Source organism: Corvus brachyrhynchos, unplaced genomic scaffold (genome assembly GCF_000691975.1).
Source record: "Corvus brachyrhynchos isolate BGI_N302 unplaced genomic scaffold, ASM69197v1 scaffold61, whole genome shotgun sequence".
NCBI classification, from domain to species: domain Eukaryota; kingdom Metazoa; phylum Chordata; class Aves; order Passeriformes; family Corvidae; genus Corvus; species Corvus brachyrhynchos.
Genome location: NW_008236478.1, coordinates 9,464,326 through 9,488,452, shown reverse-complemented (window position 1 = coordinate 9,488,452; position 24,127 = coordinate 9,464,326). Strand labels below are relative to the sequence as shown.

Sequence of the window (24,127 nt, the reverse complement as noted above, 5' to 3'; positions counted from 1 at the left end):
TATGACTGGATTTCTTTAGCTTGTCCCAAAATGCCTCCTCTCACATTTCCCTCCATCTCACACCAGGCTGCCATCACAACACACATCTTGCCGCAGTTCTGAGGTTTTGAGATCAAAGAACTTAAGAGTCACAAACACATTCAGAGGCACAACTCTTCTTGAGGTGAAGGAAGATCCAGCAAATCTCTGTAAACCCATGCTGTTAAGCCTTCACTGGTAAGAGTAATGTACCTGTGTTCAGATCAGGTCTAGGCCAGTAACAAAGCTTTTTATAGGATCCTTCCATGGCAAAATTCCCATGCAATTCAGCAGATGTTTGACTGTGAGCCCGTAACATCAACAAGCTTCACTGGTTTATGACATAAACTAACCCAAGATGATGGCACATTCATTTTGTGCATGTTGGGCTGGGACACTCAGGCTGAGGATTACAGTTAAATTTCAGGCATCTCAAAGAGAATTTCAGCACCTCTGTGAATACCTGCTGTAAAAATTCTGCAAATAAAATTGCACATTATTTTTAGAACAACTCTTCCTGTCTTAGATTTGTTTCCCAGGGGATCTCCGAAGAGCCCACAGACCTGTCTGTAGGCTCAGCCATGACAATAATTTTCTTCACTCCTAAGTCTCTCACCCATTAATTTGGAGGGGGAAGGTGGGGAAGTAAGTGGTGCTTCTCAGCCATATTCTGTAGTTCTCCTGGCCTGCTTGCTCTACAGCAAACTGAGAAAAAAATACTTTCTTCTGCAGAAGACTGGCTAGCATTTGGCAAATTTCAGTTGATTCTCCAGGATTAGGTGGTCACAAGTTGGCTCCGTCTACAGCAAGAGGAATCACTTTTGCCAGCAAAATCCTACTTCAGAAGAAGCTATTGCTGCTGACCAGCATGGCCCCATTTGCTTTTCCCTTTAAGAAGGACCATCAGTACCATCAGACACATTCCCAAAGTGTCTTCACTGTGGGAATTCATGTTGCAATTCATGCATTCACAGCCTTGACAGGGAGTGGGAAGCATTCACCAGTCCCAGGCTGGGATAGAGCAATGCACCTGGTATGAGCTCTAAAGATGTGACCCCATTTTGTGTCATCCTGTCCCTCACCATGACACGAGGAAATGGCACATCTTGTTAGTTAGCCCAGGGTTTTATTCTGAACCAGAGAAGATGGATGACCATACATTTAATGAAGATGTATTCACAGCACAAATAGGCCCTGTAGTCCCAGCTTCCTCATTTTTATCAGCTTGTCTTTCCAAATAGATAATTCAACAAATTTACCTGGCATAGCAGCACCCCAAGAGCCTTCTCCACCAGACCCACAAAAATCCTATTGTGCACCAAAAGCTTTCTATCACATGAATTACTAAAAAAAACCCCACAAAAAAATCCAAAAGCCTTTGCACCAGAGTAATTTATGTCAGTTCCTCTCTCCAGCAACTGAGCTAAAGAAAATACCCAGCAAGATAAAGATGCAGTGCAAAAGTGTGCAATGTACTGTATGGCAGCAGCCCGTAAAACATTCAACCTAGACAAAAAACCTTATTTTAATTAGTAAGGTGGAGCAAGAAATATAGTAACCGTGCAAACATCACTCCACAGTTCCTCATGGCTTTGGTGGGGATAACAAGTCACTCCGTGTGCCACAGGGGGTTTCTTGTTTATTGGCACTATAACCAAAATGTCAGTGCTGTGCTGAACTCCAGAGGCACTTTGTTTATGATGCCACGCAGCAGCAGAGCATCCTTAGGGGTTGTGACTCCTCTTCCTAAGTGTTAAACAGGACATGGAAATCTGGATTAAATACATAAACAGACATACACATCTAGTCATACTCATTTTGGCTGCATAAGCCCTACATTTATTTGTTGTTGTGTATACCTAGCAGTAGCTGCTGGCTCAGGACATCTATCTTTAAAAGTTTTATGAGGTAAAGAAAAAAATTAGCATATGGTGACCTTCACAAATTTTATAATAGCAGAAGAAAGTTGCCTCCAGCACTATGAGAAATGTGCAGTATAAACTTCCTCTATAAACACTTTACAAAAGCTCCTGCTCTTTCTTGTCTATTCCACATCCATCAGCAAACACCCTTGCAAGGATGCAGTTCCCTAGAACAGCTCGTTTTCATCATCACCTAGACACTTCTTTAACTGTCCAATGTGAGGTTTTTTATTGGGTAAATTAATTACATTTGAAACAGGACACCGAGGCCCTTTCACAGCGTGGCAACACTAACACTGCGTTAGATGTTTTGGGTTTTCCTGTAAAAACCACCAGCTTGAAGGAAAGGCTGGGATAATCCCATCTTTGGTGAAATTTGCACCACTCAAACCTGTCTTGTAACTTACTCCTCCAGTTGATAATAATGCTTCTCAAGAGCAAATATCTTTTCTTTGGTACAGAGCAAACTGCACCAAATTGACTTGCATTTTCAAAACAGCTTAATGAGAGAAGAAAAAACACCTTGGAGCACCTTGTAAGGTCTTGACTGTTTTTTGCAATACCAAGGGCTGAATGCTGCAGTATCACCATCTTCAAGGAACAACAAAGTACGAACATTTCCACCTGAAGTGCAACTGCAACTTATTTTTATTATTGTTGCTAGGAACTGTTACTATCGGATCTTTCCTAATAAAGGTGTAGGAAAACAATTCTTTTCCAATGAACAAACAAGTAATTTACATATACTCCTCTCCTTTCAACTTCTGAACTCTAAGACACAAGGTTAACAATCTATCCAAAGAAAACGGCATGGATGTGTCTTGCTGAAATAACAGATGCAATTCCCTTTTTACTCTTGACTTCACACAGGAGTTTATAAAATCATTAATCAGAGTAACTCATTTAATTATAGTGTTTCTACTTTACATTGCAGAAGATTATCAATTAATTATCTCCTGTTCTATATGTGTGAGCAGAAACACACATGCATACACACGAAAGTGAGCTGTTCCTTGACGGTGAGAACTACCCCTGATATGACATGGATTGATGTAAATATTCCAACTATTTTCACAGTGCCTGCAGCTTGACAGTTGGGTTGAAGAGAGCTCTAAACAAACCTTTGTTTTGCATTCTAGTAGTAGTTTGTCTTAAAGTGACCTGGAGGAGATTCAGAGGTTGATACAAATCTTATGAACAAGGTTTCTAAATACTCTGAGTAAGTCTATCTCCAAAGCAAAGGATGGAGAAGTTTTTACTGTATAATAATTACTTTATACAGGATTTCAAGAAAAAAAAAAACCTCTCTTCTTCAGTTCTGGACTATTTGACTTAAAACCTCTCTATTTTAATGTCAGAGTAACAGCATGTATTTCAGCTATTCAATAGTCATTTAGACTTTAAAAACTTTAGATGAATCAAAGGAGAATTATCAGCTCTGTTGATAATGATTAGCTGTTCCTGCAAGTGACAGCTTGGGATGAGGATTCCCAGTAGACCCAGCTTCTGTTCTCACTTCAGACTGATCTGACAGATGACCTCGAAGGGTCAGAAAGATTACAGAGCTCCTTCTAGAAATACCTATTTTTAAGTTAGGCACCTAAGTCTCTTTAATCACCTGCTTGACTTAGATCTTTAGATTTCCCTGAAAGATGAGAGCACTTTGCTTCAAGTCCTTTGGTTTGCTACCTCTGAACAGCTGTCTCAAAGTCAAGGCACCATTTAAACCCACAGTACCTGTCTAACAAGGCAGTAAAGCCTACATACATCTTTTTGACAGGACAGCAGAGTTCCGCTGCATATGTCAAGTACCTCAGGGAAGAAAGACTAGTCTCCTGTTACACTTTGGAACCTATTAAGAAATAACAGTACATCTAAGAAACACATACAGCAATTCTGAAATCATGAATGTTTTAATGCATGGCTTCCTTCAGACTCACTGTAATTAGAGCTGAACCTCTGCTATTCTTCGAGGAGTTCTGTTTCAGCTCCCCTCACCTGTTTCTTAAAATTCAAAGAAACAGAAACAGGACTACAGGAAGGGGAAAGACAGTGAATCCTAATGTCCATGTAAAGACTACTGCTGTGCCCAAGTGTGCCATCCCCTGTTTAAGATTACAGCTATATCTACTTAGACAGGCATGGGAAGCCTTGAGCTATGAGCCTCCAAGATGTGGAGCAATTGGCTGACTGACGCACCCTACTTGGCAGAGACTCTCCCTACTGAGGTTCATGGCTCCCATGCACTTGGCAGCACACATTTGTGTGTCTCAAGAGAAGAGTGAAGAAATGGGGTTCTTTCCACACCTGTTTGTGTCCTCCTGTGTCCAATTTTAAGCCAGCCTTCTAAAAAACCCAACCAGCCACAGTGATTGTGCCTGCCTTCCTCTAACAGCGGTAAAACAACCTTAGCAGCATCTTTCTGCATGTGTCCCCTCAACAACAGCACCATTCACAATAAGAATGAAAATAAGAGAACTGGACTAGAACAAATCTAGTCTGTCCCTGTAGGATGACTTTTTTTGGTGGGGTTTTGCTGTTGTTGCAACTGTCATACAAGATAATAATCCATCACGGAATGGGATGCTGTAGATTGTCCCCCTCTTGCTGCTGAGGGAAAAGCAGAACACCCCTTGTCTTAACACAAGAACACCTACAAATGGTGCATACTACAGACATACATATAGCTCTGGGTCACCCTATAGAATATGGGCTTGTGAATGTATTGCTGCTGCCCTCTTCCAGTATTTCAGCTTCTCTAGCAGCTTCTGGATGGCTGACAGTCAGTATCGGATTGCTACAGCACTGCAAAGTCTGTGCGCTGCAATGTATTCAGTCAGCACAGCGAGTAATTTATTTTCCCTTAACAAGATAACTGGTTGATTAATATACTTTACCCTGGGGTGCACAGCAGATTTATTTCCTTCTCAGATACATGCTGAACACAGGAATGAGGAGTAAACAAGTTTGTTTTCAGTTATTTGCTATTTACTGGAACAATTCCTGAACTTTTAATCCAAGCTTTATTCTAGCAAACTAATGTTGAAGCTAAGGGCAATTCTGACTAAAGTTTAGGACTGGGTAATTTTACAAAATATTTTCAGTCTAATGATACAAGGTATCCATGCTCAGGATTCTGGGTTCAAACCAAACACAGCGCATTTGAATAAAACACTTTGGTGATCACTGCTTCTGTTTTGCTGATGCAGGTAACAGATGACAGGGCTGTATCTTAGGTTCTTATATGGCATCCTTGTTTCAATATCTGAATGGTATTAAATCTTTATTGTACACAAGCTGAAGAACTGCTTCCAGCCAGGGCAGTGATCCTCTTCTCATTCTACAAGAATTCTGGACACAAAGATTTACTACATGAATTGCTAAAGTTCACTAAAACTCCTTGAAGACACACAGGAATGAAATTCAGTCTCCCAATCTCCCAGGACCACCATGCTGATGGCCTGTGCTCCTTGCTCTTCAGAAATACCAGGCCTGGACTACAGAAGCAGGTTACAAGTGTGGGAGAAAACTCACAATAAGCCACAGTGTACTTGAAGACAACAACCTCTTCAGGTATGCTAAACTTCATGGACTTGAGTACATGTATTAGAATGCAGGACACTAAACTCTGTTTGACATTCATCTGTGAAGGATAGTACTTGTGTAATTAAATCAGTCTTGCATGATGAGGAGGGATGACATCTGATGACACACTGAAGTTCTCTTTCAAGCTCAAACTCAAGTAAATATATCAATTCTCTTAAAAAACTTGTAAAACAGATTAAGCATTCATGAATATTTGCCACCTATAAACCCCAAGGGATTTTTACTCTGCCTGCAACTTCCTCAGCTTTGTAAATGATATCTGAATATTTCTGGCCAAAACATCATTATAAGAGCTAAAAATGTTGCAGATCTCCAGAAGTTACTTTCTCAACTAAACTTGCACCTTGCTTCTGTCCAAAACCATTTATCATGGGAAATCCGTTTTGTTTATGAGGGCAGTGTAGTTCCACAAAGATTCGGTAAAAATTATCTCTTCCACTAAGAAAACTGTTCACCAAACGTATTTTGTTTGATCACTAGGTAGTCTGCTTTGCTCCCCATTTCTCAGTGCCAGAAATATTTGCACTATTTTTATTGGAAAATTATTTGCTCACCCTAAAGAGCAGCCGATTATCTTCACCTGGTGACATTAAAGTGATCAGCATACTTCTTACCTATATTTTTCAAAACCCTTTTTAAACAAACATACATACAAAAAAAAAGGCTATTTTTCTGGGAAGACTTTATTCTCTTCCACTTGAATTGCAACATATGTGGGAGGAGGGAAAGAATCTAAATGTCAGTGTGTTTTTAAGAGCAGTTTATCATGCTGTAAATTTCTATAGCATAGAACATCTTCTAATTCTAGATGGACTGAGATTAGAAGGGCTAAAATAAACTAATGCGCCAAGAAGTGTATTGGAAATATGCAGAAATAGAAATCAACTCCTTTCTGAGGAGAGCTAGGGCAAAAACTGAACACCCCTGAGATATCTATTAAATTATTAAAGCTTACACAAAACTTTCAGGTAGATATGTAGACTCTCAAAAGACCTTCACACAGATGACTCATGCCTTTCACGTTTTTGAGATATGATTCCTTACTACATCATCACAGGATTGCATATGAGCCCTGGTAAATTGCACCAAGATTTAACACAATTATCCTGCAATTGGCTGAGTCTGTGGTTCTACCCTACTCACAGAACCCTACTGGCTATACAATCAATTTTTAAAAAATTAAATAATTAAATTAATTGGGAAAAAAATTATCAGTATCAGAACAAAGGACACTAGAGATATTCTAATTGCATGGAAAAATCATCATGCCAGGCATAGAATCACTGAAAGACATTAATCGTTCTAATTTAAAACCAATACTAAAATACAAAATATCTCCCCTTAGAGTCAAAGCTAAAATCTTCACTCATAGTCCTAGTTTAGTAATGAACCTTTCAAACACAACAAAAGGAAAATAAAAGAAAGGCACAAGAAGGAAAGAATCTCAAAGAGTAGTCCTGAAGGATGACTTGATGCATTAGGTACCTCCGTATGTCACTTCATACTGCACTGGAGATTCCAGTTCAGGTAAGTTGCAAGGTATTGGACTGAAATTATTTTGATAGCACTAGTTCAGTAGACTGTTATGCATCATAATATTGAGCTGGTAATGAGATATTTTTTTATCCATCACAAGTTAGAGCTGGGCTGCAGCCAGAGTTCACGGGAACACATTTTTTTCATTTGGAAAAAGAACAGAGCTTGTCTTTGGAGTCTAAATCAAGGCAATTCTTACAGTGTGCCTTTGACACATCAGCCTAATTCTGCAAGACACTGGGGAAGTAAACTTTTTCTTTATGATTCATATCCAGTTGAAAGCCAAAAAGTAAATGTTAGGCCTGAGTCCTTATGGTATTTCTCAGTTCTGTATTTCTATACAAATCCCTTGAAATTCTGGTCACCAACATAGAACTGGAGTCTTAAGTTCATACACTCCACCTGGTACTGGAGTACTGCTTTCTCTCTCCTAAGGTACATAGCAACGCTTAAGTTTTTATAAGGGCAGAAGAACACTTTTCTGCCTTTTTTTCCCCCCACATCAGGAACCATTCAATCAATTTGATCAGTGCTCCCAGACCAGGTAGATCCCAGCCTGCCCTGCACTCCCGGACTGAATTTCCCAGCTATAAGACCTTATACTTCTCCTTGTTGAACTTCACTCTTTTAAAGCATTGTTGCTATTTCACTTCTATCTCACAGTGGGCCAATACTTTCCTTCTGTTTCTGCTTGTTGTTTACATACTTGAAGAGCTCTTTCTTGTGGTTTTTGACAAGTCTGGCCAATTTCAGTTCAGTTAGTGGTGCGATTCCTTTGTGCTGATATGTCTATGCCAGCTACTGCCTATGCAATTAGATGCAATTTTACTGGCAAGAAAGTCTTCTGCCATTCAAGAGCTGGTATAAGCTGAATCAGAAAAGTGACTTTTTTGCTGGTAGAAATGGGGCTTTTAAGCGTAGAAAAGGCCTAGAGCTCAATATACTCACCCCTTTAATTGAGGGCTGAGAGAACTGCTAGCTTGAGCTGCAAGATAGGGCATTAATCCGGTGCTTCCAGAGGAAGTCAAATCCTCCAGGAAACAGAGATAGAAAAGCGCCAAGTCCTACTACACTATAAAAAGCTAAAAAGAAAATTTCCCTTTTCATTTTTGGGTGGAAAAATCCCTTCAAAAGGCTGACTTCATATATAAATGATAAAGGAGCAGTAAAGAAAGGATTGCATTTTGGCAGTGGATTTTGCAGTTCACCTGTAAGTTTCAGCGCATACAAAGCACTCTCCCAAACTACCTCTGCTGAAATCTCTCTAAAGACAAGATGACAGAGAAACAATAATGGGCAGGTCAAAAGAGACTTTTAGGGATTCTACAGTCATTAGTTTCCTGAAGTGAATTGCAGTTACTTTTTACGAAAATAGACAATTCTGCCAAAAAATCCCCAGCTCAGACTCTCTACCCTACATATAACATGCAAGTAGTTATACTCTCAAATCCAAGTAGAATCTACACTGGGCACCAAAAATAAATAAATGCCAAATTTGAGAGGCTGAAATAAATCTCAGCCATTTTGAAGATGTAAAGATAATGACTAAGATAAAACTCATCTGAGCCTTAAGAATACCAAAATAAAGGTAGGGGAGAGGAGAGTAGTCTCTTATTTTTCCTGATGAGATATTATTTTACTCAGCATTTGAGCACACATTTCTCTTATGTGGAAGCTACTTGAGCACTGTGAGAGCAGTGAAGAACTTAGCAGAAGCATGCCTCATGAAACTCCCAAGCTAGGTAAAAAATGATTTTCAAAAGGACTAGGCTCCCATAAACTGTGCTGAAAAAAAATTAACCAAGATTTAAAAAAAAAAAAAAAATTATTTTATAAATGAGGAGAAAATGCATAACAAATACAGGGAAGCAGATCCCCAAGTTCCTTCCTTTCTTGGGAGAAAACTTTGATTTCAATAGCTGCCAACCTGCATAAACCCACATGGTAACTCACTGTTCTAAAGCAGATTTCTTTATGAAACTATAGTACCAGCTCTGAGAAATAAAGATGGTTATGTATATGTTCAGACACTATAGCAACAAGCACTTCAAATTGGATACAACAGCTCTACAACCAAGTTAGCACAAATAAAATAAAACATCTGCCTATTTTGAGTGTTTAGCTACTGAATTGAGTCATGTTGCTAATATATTCATTCACTCACCACTGTAAGAATGGAAATTATTTTATTCCCTTTTTACTTGATGTGAGGCATGCAAAAGCTAAGCAGTCTGTCCAAGGTCACAGAAAAAGTCTCTTGCTCTCCCCTTCCTGTATCTCACAATACCTGCAATGGAACTGTGCTGGAGACAGAAGCATCCCTTCTACTCCTCCTACTCTCTGTCACTGGGACAGTCAGTTCTCTGGAGGGATTGAAACTTAGCTCAAAACTTGGCTCAATGCAAGGACATGTGGGTGCTATCTGGCTGTAATCTCTGAGTCAGATACATGAGCTAATCATGCCTTTTGCCCTTGCACTCTTTGAACTATGAGCTCAAGACACAGTCAGCAAGGCATCACATCCTGACTGCCCAGTCCTGGGCTTTGATCACTGACAACTTAAAACAATAGCGATTAAAAAAATATATATACGTACAGAAAAACAATGCTTTCACTACTACATGCAAGGCTTAAATAAGACACATTTGCCTTTGCCTCCCAGAACAAATAATCTAGGTTGCACTTTCTTTCATATTTATGAACAATCTTCTGAGATGACTGACAAAAGAGGTAACTGACATATAATGTGAATCTTTATGCTGTTATCCATTCCAAAACATGCAGCTGAATAAAATTCTGCTCAGTCAGACATAAAATCAAATTAGAGGAGTTCGCTCTGAAGAGAAAGAACTAAATTTGAAACAAATAAAGCAGTGCATAATTCACTTTTAATGGGATAAGTTCCTAAAACCACACTAATCATAATCCTAACAAGGTAATACTTTCCACTGCGAGTTTACCACATCACTGCTCAGTACACAGCACAGCAGCAGAGCTTCAGTCACATGAGGGATTTGCCCCATATGGGAAGTGAGAAACTGTATTTTTGCAGTCAGGATTTGTACAGCACTCCTGTTTATTAATAATTATTCCTTATGGCCTTACAAAACGTGCCATTCCTCCCACACACGTTCACAAAGACCTTCACTCATCAGTGAGATCTCCTGGATAACAGACAACGTATTTCTCCACAAAACCCTGCAATATTACTCAACAGTTTAGAAAAGAACAAAAAAAATGCTCTACCTTGACTGCAGAAATTCAGAAGGAAGGTAATGACTCAGACATGAAAACTGGCTACCCCTGAAGTAACATTTCCTATGTCTGGAAAAAATGCCACTGGATTTTTATTGACCATAAGTACTCAAGACATTGGGTTTGGATCTGATTTTTAAGACAGCATTTTTCATCAGCACAGCAGCTCACAACTGTGAGAATGCCTGAATTAAAAGAGAAATTATGACCATCTGTTTTGCAGCTACTCTTCAAAGTAGCATCTCAGGATGTCCACTCTTATTTGGTATATGAGAGCTGATACCTTATAACCCAAGATGCTGTGGCTACAGGCACAGATAAATCAGAAACAAGAAAAGACTTTAGTAATTTCTCTAACATAGGAAATCTTTTTACAGCTTTATTTCAATGTTCAACTCTGAAAAGCTGTTCTAGCAAAACCCAACATTCAGCATGTTGCATATTCACTATCTCTCAGCACATGTCTGATCCAAAAAATGTGCCCTGATGACCGGTTAAGAGAGATTTTTGCATGAGATTTTAAATTCAAGCTGGGTTTTTCCCATATTGTCAGCAATCTAAATTTTCTGACTGAAACATAGCAAATCATTCTTTTAATCACGTAGCATGGATTGTAGCTTGCTTCTACATCTGCCTCAGTTTTAAAGAAATGACAGGGTTAGAAACAATGAAAAAGCTGATAAAAAGGAGATGATCAAATGCACATCAGGAGCAGGTAAAGTAAGCAGATGCTTTTCTACACGAATCTATATATTGTGATCCTTACTTAGCAAAAATTCCCATTTATTATATCCAGCTGAAACCTTGTTCCCTGCACTTTTATTTAAAAGACCATTTACCAAAAAGTAAAAAAAGAAGACGAAGCTACAGTGCATGCAATACAAATGGAATTATTTTTCCCTTATAAAAACATTATGGCTCTGCATGAGTATGCAGCAAGGTGAATACCCAACAAATCAAACTGCAGGTTGCTGACACTGGGCTCAACCACTTCCTCACATGGGTTATTTCTAAACTTCAAAGGTGTCTTCAACACTCAGTATTCAACACACAAGGGTTTTTTTACTCTATTTATTAATAGACTTTGAGGTGAGGGAATTTATGCTACATAATATGCACAGTAGACACAGATACTCACAAGCTTCGCCTTAAACAAAGATCTCATTTGCTAGCATGATGGCCACACACACATGAAAAAAAGATTATGTATGGCAAGCAAGAGATGAAGATCATCTTAAAGCTGATACACCCAAAGGCTATGCCCTTGTTACAGAGCAAGATGTGAATGAAGATGACTGGGAGTGAGGAAGCATGACTTAGGGGAGCAAACGTAACACCAAGAAAGCAGTCGTTCTCTGAGCTAGTAAGTTTGTGTCCCTCAGTCTGCAGTCTCCAACTCTGAATATGGGGGATGTTCTGCCAGGTGAGCACAAGCCAGTCATCAGCAATTCCCCCACTCCTGCAAATGAGCAGTGACAGAACTGAGCTGAGCTGACTTCCAGGACCATAATAAAAAGATACTGAATGCCTTTAAGCATGAGGGGTTTACCAGGATTTTAAAAAAAAGAGAAGAACTCTCTCAACAAACAAATTATATTGAGGGAATGAAATTAAAAATTCCTGAAATTGGAACTAAATTACTGATGTTTCCCATAATTCTGAAGTTCAGTCAGGATCAAATCCTACACTGTATTTCAAATACTTCACTTCAAATATACTTCAAATCTTTCAGACTGCCCAGAAGGTGGTCTAGTGAAGCCACCCTCCTGGTGTGTGAAACTCAGCTCTCTCCAGAAAGTTATATTACTGCTCTGTTCATTTCCTTCTGTGGGAAGTGTTCCTCAGGCTCATTCCTTCCTCACAGCAGTTTGGAATTTGATAACATCAGTTTAGTAAGTTATTAGCAAGGGTTTTGTTTTGGTGAGTGTCAGGGTATGATTCTACAAAAGAGATACTATCATCATACAAAGGAAAACCAGTCCGAAGAATAATAAAATGTCTTGTACCAGGTTATCCAGACACTCAGCAGAAGCAGCTCTGCTAGTACACTTAACTTGTGATCACCGAGCTATCCAGTGGCACATAGAGTCCTTTAAAGAAATGAGTCCTCCATCTCTGGTTACCTCCTCGTACTCACACCCTGCTATGAAAGAGCCCTATTTCAGTCACCTTGGAGGACTCAAAACACCGTGGAAAAACAGAAAAGAGCTCAGAAATGTTGATGTTAAATCCCTGAACACAATGTGGAGCATAGTATTTTTGGCCTTTACTATCTCTCCGAGGGAAACCTTCATTTCAGCATTGTTACACAGGAAATTAGTGCCTGAATTAAGAACACAAAGGAACTCATTAGCAATTCTAGATATAATAATTAGATTTTATATAGCCAAACTCTGTCTTAAATCTAGAAAAATAATTTTAAAAACATAAAATTGCCATAGAAGGACCACTGCAGAGACAGAAAGATTATACCAATGGCTAGTACAGTAATGTAGGCTCAAATCTCAAAGCTACTATTTCAAAGATTTTCCTGGGCAGGCAACTTAATACCTCTATATCTCAGTTCTTCAGCTGAAGATAAAGATAATAGCAAAATGGGAGCATACTAAGGATAAGGCAAGATACTCAATAGAGACTATGTAAAATCTAACAGAATTGGGTTTGTGCATGGGTAAAGCACAGTAAATTTGAAGCTATTTTTGCTACATTTTAAGCTAACTATTTCACTGACAGCATTTCAGTGCTATGCAACAAAGACCACATTTTTCCAAGCAGAGGAATAATACACCATACATTACATTCATATGAAATTTCAGATCAATGTTTTCCTATGAAACAATAAATAGAGACAAACCCTGCCTTGCTAAGATCTGCTGAGCTTCTTCTCAAGACAGAGGGACATTCAGGTCACATTTTACTCTCCAGTGAGTGATACCCAACACAGGCATCAAGACTAATAGGATATTTAAGATGCTAATATCATACCTAGAGCTGGTAATCTGTAGCTGTCCCTACAGTCACCAGAGAGACCAGATTGACACCTCTGGTTAAAGCCCAAAGAGTCCTTCTCTGTTACATTTGATAGCAACATTTGCACTACAGGAATACAGTCTGTCCTCCATTCTACAACATAAATCTTACTGTTATCACTGGGGTTAAGGGACATCTGATACAGCTAAAAAAAGATAAGCTATCACAAAAATTATTTTTTGGCAAAGTTCAGCACAAAAACCTTGAAATCAAACATGCCCCAGACAGCAGCATATCTAAATCACACAAACTCTTTAGGACTTCTTCTGCCAAAAGCCAAGCTAAGCACAAATGGAATCAAACAGGAATTTTCCTCCCTCTTCTGGTCATAACAGACTTGTCTAAAATGACAAAGAAAAGCCTTTCAAAAAGTCTAAGACTGACCTGAAGACTAATCTATGACATGAATAAACTAAAGCCAACCTTTAATTGTATTTCCCAGAGTTAGACAGGTATCAGTAACCAGAATATAAAAATCAACTAATCTGATGCTTTTTGTTCTCTTTCAGTGAGTCAGTGCTGCCATCTAAAGCTATCCAAAGGGCATGCAAAAGAAATTCAAAGTCATGCATCTAAATACCATACAGGAAGCACATGTCAGTAGACAGAGATGCAGGGCAAGTCAAATATATTAATGAGATGCAACAAAATAATGATGCTGCAGTACCTGAAGGAGAAATTCTTTCTCTATCACTTCACCTGTCTTGGTGATAAGTCGCTTCTGTAGTCTCTGTACTTTCAGAATCAGCTCAAAGGTAGTGGGGTCGCTGGCCTAGGGAAGAACAAAGGAGTCTCAAAAATTATACATGATAACAAGTTACTGTTTCTTTTTTGAAAATGAAAACCATGATATCTCAGTGTTCAAAAGTAACAAGTATAAAAGGGGGACTAGGAGAGGACACATTCAGCTGGTTTTTTTTAATTGCATGCATACAAGCAGTCCTGGAACTTAGTATATCAATTTTCGCAGCAACTGGAACTGTCCACTGACAAATGAAGAGCAGTGCAAGTACTTCCTGCTGTTCAAGAACTTCAAACGGTGCCAACTTAGTTTCTAAGGAGAGGAAGATTTTGCTACTGAACAAAAGAAAGGCTAACTGCAATTTACTTTTGAAACAGGTGGAGAATTTAAGAGGAACAAATTTGGGGGCTACACTGATGAATTATTATGGGGTTCTAAAGTGTCCATACATGTGAAATTTCATTCTTCAATGGAATTAAATGCTTAAAATGGTGACAGTGTTTGCACTGTACTGTTGCCCTCTACCTACATAGCCCATAAGACCAGAAGCTAGTAGATGTCTGTCTCTCCATCCCTTCCTTTTCGTTCTTTTGGCACAGACTGAATCTGGAGAAAGCTCTAGGGAGCAAAGAAATATTTAATTCTGTGAGGAGCAGCCAGCAAAGCTTACTTTCCCAGTCCTTTGTCTTCTTGTTGGATCTTTTAATGAAGGGCAAACCCTGACTGAAGCTTTTCCTCACTCAGGGACTCGTAACACCTCTCTCCCATCTGGTTCTTCCTCTCTCATGTGGTGTCTCATAAGGATTAAACTCACACTGCAGTAAAGGCTCCAATAAAGTCCTACTCTCTTACATTTGCTTGAGCTTATAAGGAACTCAGTATCTCATTGCTCTTAATCTTTTGTCTGATTTTATCTAAATTGACTAATCAATTCAAGCATAACTAGGACACTAACACAGATACACACGCAGTGCCCACAACACAACATCATTTCCTGAGGAACCAGGCTAAAAAGTAGACCAGTCCCCACAATCCACTCAGTCCTTGATTTTTTAATATCGCTGCCCAAGCATGGTGCCAATTTGTGACAACTGTAGTGATATGAGAGTGTTTGTTCATTAGGAATTGAACCAAAACCCCATCAGGATTATTTCATATGGATCTTGCCATCTGCTGGCCTTTGTGTGTTCCAAATACAAACCAGTAACCTAGAATGGAAAGACACAATTTCCCATTATCAGTCTCTTCATACATTCATTTTCCCATCACTGGATGTTTTGACTGGCCTGATTTTTCTTTGTTACAAGGTGCTGCTAGAAATTGTACCTACATGTGTCTAACCTAGTTCAGCATCCTGCATTGTATCTCCCTTCCATGAGAAAAGCTAATCACACCATCCAACTTTAAGCTCAGCATGGAAAGATCAGAAATTCACTATCATGCTAGTAAGCACAGTCAAAAAATTCAGCTGTGCTTCTGCAGGGACTGAGCACATTATCACTCATTATTAGTGCAGCTAAGCAACCCAGGCTGGCATCAGATCAGAGATTCATGCAACAGAGGAATCTCAGATGGCACTGACTTACATCAAAAATATCCAGTGATGCCAACTGATGTTCATATATTTGGTCTATGCTTGATGGATTTTTTTATTTTTCCCCTTCACTTGGCAGGTTCAAATCATGTGAAAACTTAGATTTGCTGTTTATGTAAAGCAGTTGAACTCACATTACCTGGAATGACTATCTTTGGGAATCCACCACCGTTTATGTGGAGGCCTCTTCCCCTTTTTCCCTCAGATGTAATTTACCTTCTGACTTTGTATCTGTCCATTCTCCAGTCTACCTATTCTATGAGTCTTTCAATTACTGGCTTTCTTCCCATATACATCTCCCTAACTGGTGAGGGTAGGTTTGTATCTTTCCCCTATCATCCTATTTCCCACCATCCATATTAAGGAATCACCCCCTTCTAAATTCACCTAATTCATTCTTATCCCCTTTAGCACTTGACTGTCTCTTTATAAATCTCCCTGCAATTTTTCATTGAGAAAGTGACACAAAAATAACACTGGTTGCATTGTGCAAGGAAAGAATTCAGCAGGTAAGGATTCCATAGGTACTATGGAAATTTCAGTCTGCCCAGTCCCTCCACATCATTTGCATAACAGTAAACAAAACAGGTCACTGATTTGGTAATAGGGGCTTTGGGAACACAAAATGCTCACACATCACCTCTAATTTTCTCCATCTGTGAACTTGCAAGGGCTTCTGCAGTTGTTCTTCCAAAATTTTGCACCGAGTCTGTTCCCTTAACAGTTCCTTCTGCATGTGATTAAACTCCCATCTGAAGACCAGCATAAAATAAAAATAAAAAAAAACCAGACCAAAAACACTTCAGTGTGACCAAGGCACTAATGTGGACATTAACAAATCATTCTCCCATGCACTGTGGTGCACAGGAACCACTACCTGGAACACAGAGAGTCACTCTGCCACTGCAGCAATACTGTGGTGGTAAAACCTAACACGGATACCACTAAACAGGTGGAACCATAAAATAACACTCTTGGATTTTTTTACTTGCTTCATTAAGAATAGCTCAGAAAAGAGACTCCTGGGGAATCTACTCCACAGACTACTGGATCTCACTCTTTACATCTTACCATGTACATTAAGGCCAGCAGGACAGTCAGTTCATCAACCTACAAATCAGTTATCAGTTATGGGTCATATCCAGTTACCCCCACGTTGAATCCAACACCTTGTGTTTGAAAGGTTTTAAATCTACATGGCTCACACAATCCATTAAATAAAACACACTCTAGGAGCTAACTATGATGGACAACATTCCTAAGAGAACTGAAGTTTGATTTCTTTTATTACATCTCCTCAACAAATTTCAGAGGTGACTTGTTGCTGAATTTACAATTAATTGAGCACTACCAAGATTCTTTGACAATTAGGCTTTTATGGTGGGGATAGTGGGTTGAGGGGCAGGAAAAAAAGGCACATTTTGCAGTGATCTGACCCTTATAACTTCAGTGATTGAATCCCCTAAATTCTCTGAGGTCAAAAGGGGGTGGAAGATTTCAATGTGCCTCCTTCACCACTGAATCTTTTCCTACTAAGCTCAGAATTGCATTTAGCTCACTAGAGAGAAAAAGGCCTTTTTTTAACTGTGAGGTTGGACAAGGTTATGGAGAAGGAAAAAAACCTCACATTTCCAATTGGCAAATCGGGAAAGCTAATTAGCAGTGCAAGTGATAAATGGAGTCTTTTCGACAGGCAGTTTTCATGATGGTTTTGGACTTCATTAAAGTATGAGATTGCTGCTGCAGTTAGCAAGAATTGATCCACCCATCATGGCATGCAGCACACTACACTTCAATACCACCACTGAGTTTCAATACAGTAACAGACTTTCGGCTGAATGTATTTGGGCAGCAAGCTCAAATCCCATTCCTATCTGCAGTCAGTCGATGAAAACTGCAATTGCTAATGTTGTGTGCCCAGCTCTCCTTTCTGTTTCACCAAATCAAACTGGCATAATTCTACTGGAGTCAATGGGACTGACCATGGACTGAAGTTAATTTGTTCTGCTGAAAGCCACGGAATTACAATGATAAAATAAAGATCTCACCCAAAACTGTGGTAGCTACACAGAATTGGTACAATGGTTATCTGCTAAAAACATAACTGCCTCTCTTTACAGACCAAGACTGATTCTTAGAAAATGACCACAGTTTCCCAACAGGAAAGAATACACCTCAAATACAGGAGGGTAAACAAGAAAGGAAAAATTAAGCCAGAGAAGGAGGAGATAAATCAGGCTTGGGCTATTAAACTGCTGTTTTAAAGAAACACAACCTTCAGTGAAAATGTAACTAAATCTTTCTAAGAGATCATGTCTGCATATAAATCTGGAAGGGTTTTGTTATAAATATGTCAAGTGTCTCCCATACTCTGTGGATTGCTTAACCAAAAGGAGTTCCACTAATCTAGGCCTTGTACCACTGTACCACTAAGTAGCTCCCTGGACTATGAACCTGTGCTGCTGCTGTCAGGTTTATTCTGTAGGCAGTAACTCACAGTACAAGGGGAAATATGGAAAATATTTAAACTTTGGCCAAGATGTCATCTTTCCTCCTTTCTATATTTAATTTTCCTAACTGCTGATAAGTTGTTCTATGAATTTAATCCAGTTTGTGTTTGAGGTCAAACCAAGCAAACCCCTTCTCCAAGGTATAAGGCTTGTTGAAACAAGTCTTTACTATGTACAAACCATATTTTCTGTCTTAAACACAAAATCATGGGTGCAGTCACTATGGAAATGTATTCCACTGGGTCTCCTACCTGAGCTCCTCCACATTGGCTGCACTCTTGCCAAGAATTCCCTTCTCACGCTGAAGTTTTTTGATCTCCAGCTTCAGAATCCGCATGTCTTCCATCCTCTGCCGGTACTCGGTTTCCCCCCTGTTTAAGATGGCCTGCTGGATTTTTATCTTCTCATAGAGCAGAGCCACCTCATCATTGCGACGAATAAGCTGGGTCCCCAGGGAATGTCTCTCACAGAGCACCTGAGGGCACAGGGAAAAGCCATAAACTCAGTTACACTTCCTTCACACAATCCCTGAGTATCATGACAATACTTGTTTCAGCCAAAAACACGTATATTAAGAGGTTTCACTGTTATTAATTAAAGAAATATGGCAAGAACCTAATAATTTCCCCTATAAGGGTTCAATCACCTGAACACTACAAACTACAGATTTCATTTACTTCAGTATCTTAACATTTTGGTTTTAATGGCACTATAAAGTTTTAGTAGTCCCACATTCACAGTAGCTAAGAATCATCTTAAAAATACACTGGACAAATGAGGGAACAGAAGGCAGGGGATTTGAAAACTCAAATTAGAGATTCCTACCTTGTCAAATTCCTTCTTCTGCTTCAGTCTATCTGCATCAGCTTCAGCAATGATTTTTAGGAGTTTTTTCTCTTCTGCCTCCTGATTTTCAATATAGGCTTTGGTTTCCATAGCCTGTTTTGTCATCCTAAGCAGTTCACACTGATGGAGATAAAGTATATAGGTGAACTGTTAATTAATAACTTCCCCTTACATAAACCTACAATTAAGAGTTAGGTAAAAATATCTCATATATTCTTTTAGCTTCCTGGGAGGTACATATTTTGTTAGTTTTTGAGAACTAATCACCAAGACAGGCAAGCATGAAGACCCATAAAGAAATACTGTAAATACTATTTTAATACAATTATTTTATACACAATAGAAATTTGGACGGATTTTTATTTATGACAATGGTTCAAGCTGTAATTCAGGGATGCCTCGTTTGATTTTTTTTTAAATTATACAGGACATACTTAAAAATCTTTGCAATGGAGTTGTTATTTAGTCACTCTGGGATGTGCGAAAGAACAGTTCACCTTGCTGAAAAGGGCGACAATCTCTGCTGTATAATACGAAGTGACATCAGCTCAAGAAAGGCTTCAAAATGGAATAAAAGAATTGGTGGCAACCAGGAAGGGAACAGCAAAATTTAAGAGCCATAACACTTTGTTTAGTGGATGTGTAAATGAGGAAGACTGTGAAAAGAGGGTCTGTCCCTAAGCAAAGGAGCAGCAATGCACTGCTACAGCAGCTGCACAGCACTAACACAAACTAACATCGGACTGTGCCCAGTCATTCTATCCCACTGTCACAAAATCTATAATTCAAGGCATGTATGTAAGATAAAAACTAATAAGGTCTTCCTGGATTATCAGAAATTTTTATCACTGCTAGGCAATTAGAACCAAGGTGGAACTAGCTGACCACAGTTCATTTTCATAGATATGAAAACTTTCAAGCCTCAACTCAAAGACTTTGCCACAGCTCTGACCCTTATAAAGGATGATGTTCAAGCTGCCTTTTGGGAACAAGCATCACCCAATGCTGAAAGAATGAGGCTGTGATGAAGGCTGCACCTGCAAAAACATTGATTTAAGACAGAAACAGTTCCATCATCATAATAAAACAGCTTGTTCCATTCTTATTTGCTTTAATAAAATTCTCATTTTCCCGTATGTGCAAGACATAGCTCTCTTATTCAGTGTCAGATATTCATCAGAATTCATCAGCTGAATAAAAATACAAGTCACTTCATCCTGAAATGCAATCAATGCTGTGCAAAAGCTGTCCACAAATGTAAAACAGCTCATGCGTTCAGCATTGCTGGATAATATTTTTTTTAATAGATCACAATTCTGTGGTCTCCTTATGTCAGAAAAATATGAATTGTAAACAAGAAGTGGCATTAGATGTGGTCAGAAAACATCCATATAAACAAATCTCCTCACTGGAATGCACTCATTTAAAATAAATCTGAACTGCCTTGTATAGTAGGGAACATAAATACTTAAAGCCACACAAGGACTTTCAGTTAGATTAAATATGCTAAGAACCACAGTACGAGGGTCTTTGCACATGAGCTAAGAGAGAAGGAAATGAATAAACACAGTCACTGTACAAGCAGAAAAATGGCATGTCTGAAACTGCTATAAATCAGCACAGCTCACTTGAAGTTGGTTCAGGGAATTTTTAAGAACTGAAGAACAGTCAGCAAGAAAGAATAACATATATGGGACCTGTACCAATATCTCAAACCAAACTCAAACTAAATTCTTGTTTAGATTCTGAAATATTAGTGTGATACTTTTATTGGTATACTATACTAGAAGTGGGAGGAAAACAGGAGTTTTACAGTTTTGTAACTGAACACAGAATGCTGAAATAACAAGTCAGATTTTACACTCAGATTTCCAGAAAAAATGCTAACAAAAAAATATGCATCTACAAAATTATACAAATCACTTGACTTGCCAGAAGCTCAAATCTTGAGGGACATAGATTTTTTTCAATATTCAGATCCTTTGTCAAACAACTCTAACCTGCAGCCCTGTATGAAGGCCAACTGAAGCCGAAAGATGGCATTGTACTGGCTTTAATAGAGCTTGGATTTACCACAATTACAGATTTTTAAGGCCTTTATGCCATCTGAGGCAAGCATGTCTGTATAACCTCATTCCTATGAATCCCAGTCCTCTGTGATTTAGCACGTTGTTTAAACTTATTTCCCAGGAACAGCTTTCTTCCTTCCTTCACATCAGTGCAAACAGGACAAATTGATGCCAGCTTGCAACACGAATAATTGGGTTCTTTTGTGGCTGTGACAATCAGCTCCCTCTGAATTCTCTTCTGGTTTAGTACTCAGCAGTGACACTCAGGTAGGAGACCACAATGCCCTGAGGCAAGTCAGTAATGTCATGTCAGTGTATGGACAAACCTGCTGGTGAATAATTGAGTGGGTAAACCATGCAGCAATCATATGTTTGTCAAATAAATGGCAGACAGTTCTGGGGCGATGAGACAGAATTGGGGACTAGTTAAGGCAGAAAGCTGCACACAGGAAATTAGATGCTGTTTGACTTCTCCATCACTGATAGAACATCTCTGAGACAGATCAGGTACAAGAATACAAATTCATCACCCTTTTACAAAGTCCTACTGACATCTTGTCGTAACTGTAATGTGCTGAGAGAGGCTGAAAATTCAAGGAGTCATCGCAGCAAAGCAATAAACTGACAAAACAAAACATTGTGAAAAGTGACAGGGAACTTTTGTTTTGTTTTTTGGGGGTGTTGTTTGCATTTTTTCCTGGTATTGTTTGGGTTTTTTTCTAGTGCTTAGTGAAGATTAAAAATAACCTCCTGTGAACACAACTCCCTAAATCTTTTCAGAGTGCAGCAAATTGGGCTGAGATACCACCACAAATCTAATAGCTTACCTAAGGATGGGCTGCAGCCAGCACTGAGAAGAAGAACCCGAGCTTCAGGCTCAGATTTCCTTTGATTTAAGACAGATTCTTGCTGCTTTATACCACAATATTAAAATAACTTTCTGTGCAGAGGGACCTACTAAAAGGCACTGCCTAACTCCCAAAAGACTAATGCTTGCTAGTTACATAGAAATACAACATTGTGAAGTGCAATATAATGGGGTTTGCACTTAAAAACAGTAGAAAGAAAAAAGTTCTTAAAAATAAAAAGTTGAGTTATAAGAGTCTACATTAAAAAGTTTGCTAGAATCAGTCTATCCCCAAAATCAACATTTCCGCAAGCAAAATGGAACTTCTTAGTAAAAAATGTTCAGTCACCAAGAGATTTAAAGCTTCCAACAGACAATTCAGGACTCTCTTATTATAATTATAGGCAGAGATTAAATTTTTCAGATACACAGACTTCTGCAACTAGTGTCTCTAAATGATACTGAAATCTTCTGCTTCAATTACAGAATAGTTTATTAAAATACAGCAAAACAACTACCACAGGTCAGAACATAGTGCAGTCTGTGAAATCATGGAATCCATCCTTTGCAAGAAAGTATATGTGTCAAGGGTCTTACTTTCAGTGATTCTTTCTCCTTCTCTGACTGCTCATGTTCCACATGTGCTTTCTCAAGGGCTGCGTCCTTTTCTTTGAGCTCGTCTTTCAGCTGATCCAGCTGACGTGTGGCAGTTTTCAGCTTCATCTTCATTTCTGCTATCTCATCCTAATAGAACAGGAAGTGTGATTACAGAAAGGGCTAAAACAAGAGGTTGGTTGTGATGAGGAGTTCAGGCTGTTCAGATGTTGGAAAATGCAGCCATGGTGCATGAAAGTAGACCTGTTGTCCCTACTGTAAGACATCCTTTTTTAATCCAACAGAACCAAACAGTTTCATTAAATGACAATTTTTTGTTTATGCCAGCATGCCATTGCAATAAAAAAGCCTTTAAAAGATTCACTGACAAAAATAATGACCATCTCTCATGAGTTTAATAAGCCATTTAATTTAAAGTGCTGGACACACTGTAACAACTAGCAGTCAATCCAAATTACTAAAATTCTGATCATATCCATCTGTTTTCATGCTTCTAATAATGTGCTTTTCCAGTAAGTTTGGGCACAAATCTTTGGAGAGAAGCTGGTTTTGTGCAAGCAAACATAGCCCTAAATAAGATGCTAGCTTGCACAGAGGTGCAAGGGGCAAAAGAGCATTTGAGAAGGCTCTGTGAGGATTTTAGCATATACTTTAAGCTCAAACACAGAGCAAAAGGGCTGGTAGCACTGTAGAGAGATCAGGTCAGTAGGAATACTTCTACTCAAAGCACAAAGGTGCCTGCCTGTACAAAATTAACATTTCAGCACATGTTATGCCATGAAATGGAAGCTAACAGAGTCAATGCTTAGACAGACGTTCTTCTGGATGTATGAAAGCAGCTTTAGAGGCTATTATTCCTCTGCTAGAACCTACCACCTCACAGAGAAGACATCATAATCTTTCATATGAATACATCCTCTTCCAGTACCAAACCAGGGTAGCTTTTAAAGCTTTTTCAGCACTGTCCACCATGAGTGTGGATTTACTCGACTAATGAGGGATGTTTTCTTGCATGAAGTGATTAATGTAACTAACCAAGATCTTGAGTTATGGCAATCTTCACCCAAACAGCACAGAGAAAGTACTGATTAGTAGTAATATGTCATTAGGCCCAACTGTTTGCATGTTCAGTCACTTTTGTGAAAGCAAAAGTTACTAAAAGCTGTCTTTGCTACACAGCCTATAAATCTCTTTAGTGTTGTAAAAGACGACAGAGATTTGGCAGAGATAGACCCCAGACACACCCAAATACATTTTTAATTCTTTACTTAATGTAGAACAGTAAGAACACACAATTTTGCAAACTGGTCTCCTAATCAACTTGCTTAAATAAATGAACTCCCAACACCAAAAGAAACCCCCAGGATGAAAGCATCAGATATTTATATCATAATAACAGCCTGCCAGGATGCCTTTTCCATTTTACTGTCTTGAATATTATGGTACTCTGGAGACCACTGGCAAGGTGGGCATGAGATCATTTCACATTAAGCAATCCAAAAATACTTGCATCTAGCTTTATCTAAACAAGCTAGTG

The 24,127-nt window shown here is 38.9% G+C and overlaps 1 protein-coding gene across 1 annotated transcript in view; it reads right to left on the bottom strand.

The window, feature by feature from the left end:
* The window catches only part of CFAP58 (cilia and flagella associated protein 58), a 55,387-nt gene that overhangs the window by 8,321 nt on the left and 22,939 nt on the right, over positions 1–24,127 (bottom strand). The window contains exons 11-15 of the mRNA XM_008643974.2: positions 22,573–22,719; positions 19,039–19,179; positions 18,465–18,688; positions 16,344–16,455; positions 14,035–14,139 (exon numbers count right to left, since the gene is read on the bottom strand). Coding sequence (XP_008642196.2) covers positions 14,035–14,139; positions 16,344–16,455; positions 18,465–18,688; positions 19,039–19,179; positions 22,573–22,719 — 729 coding nt within the window. The remainder of the gene's footprint in view (positions 1–14,034; positions 14,140–16,343; positions 16,456–18,464; positions 18,689–19,038; positions 19,180–22,572; positions 22,720–24,127) is intronic.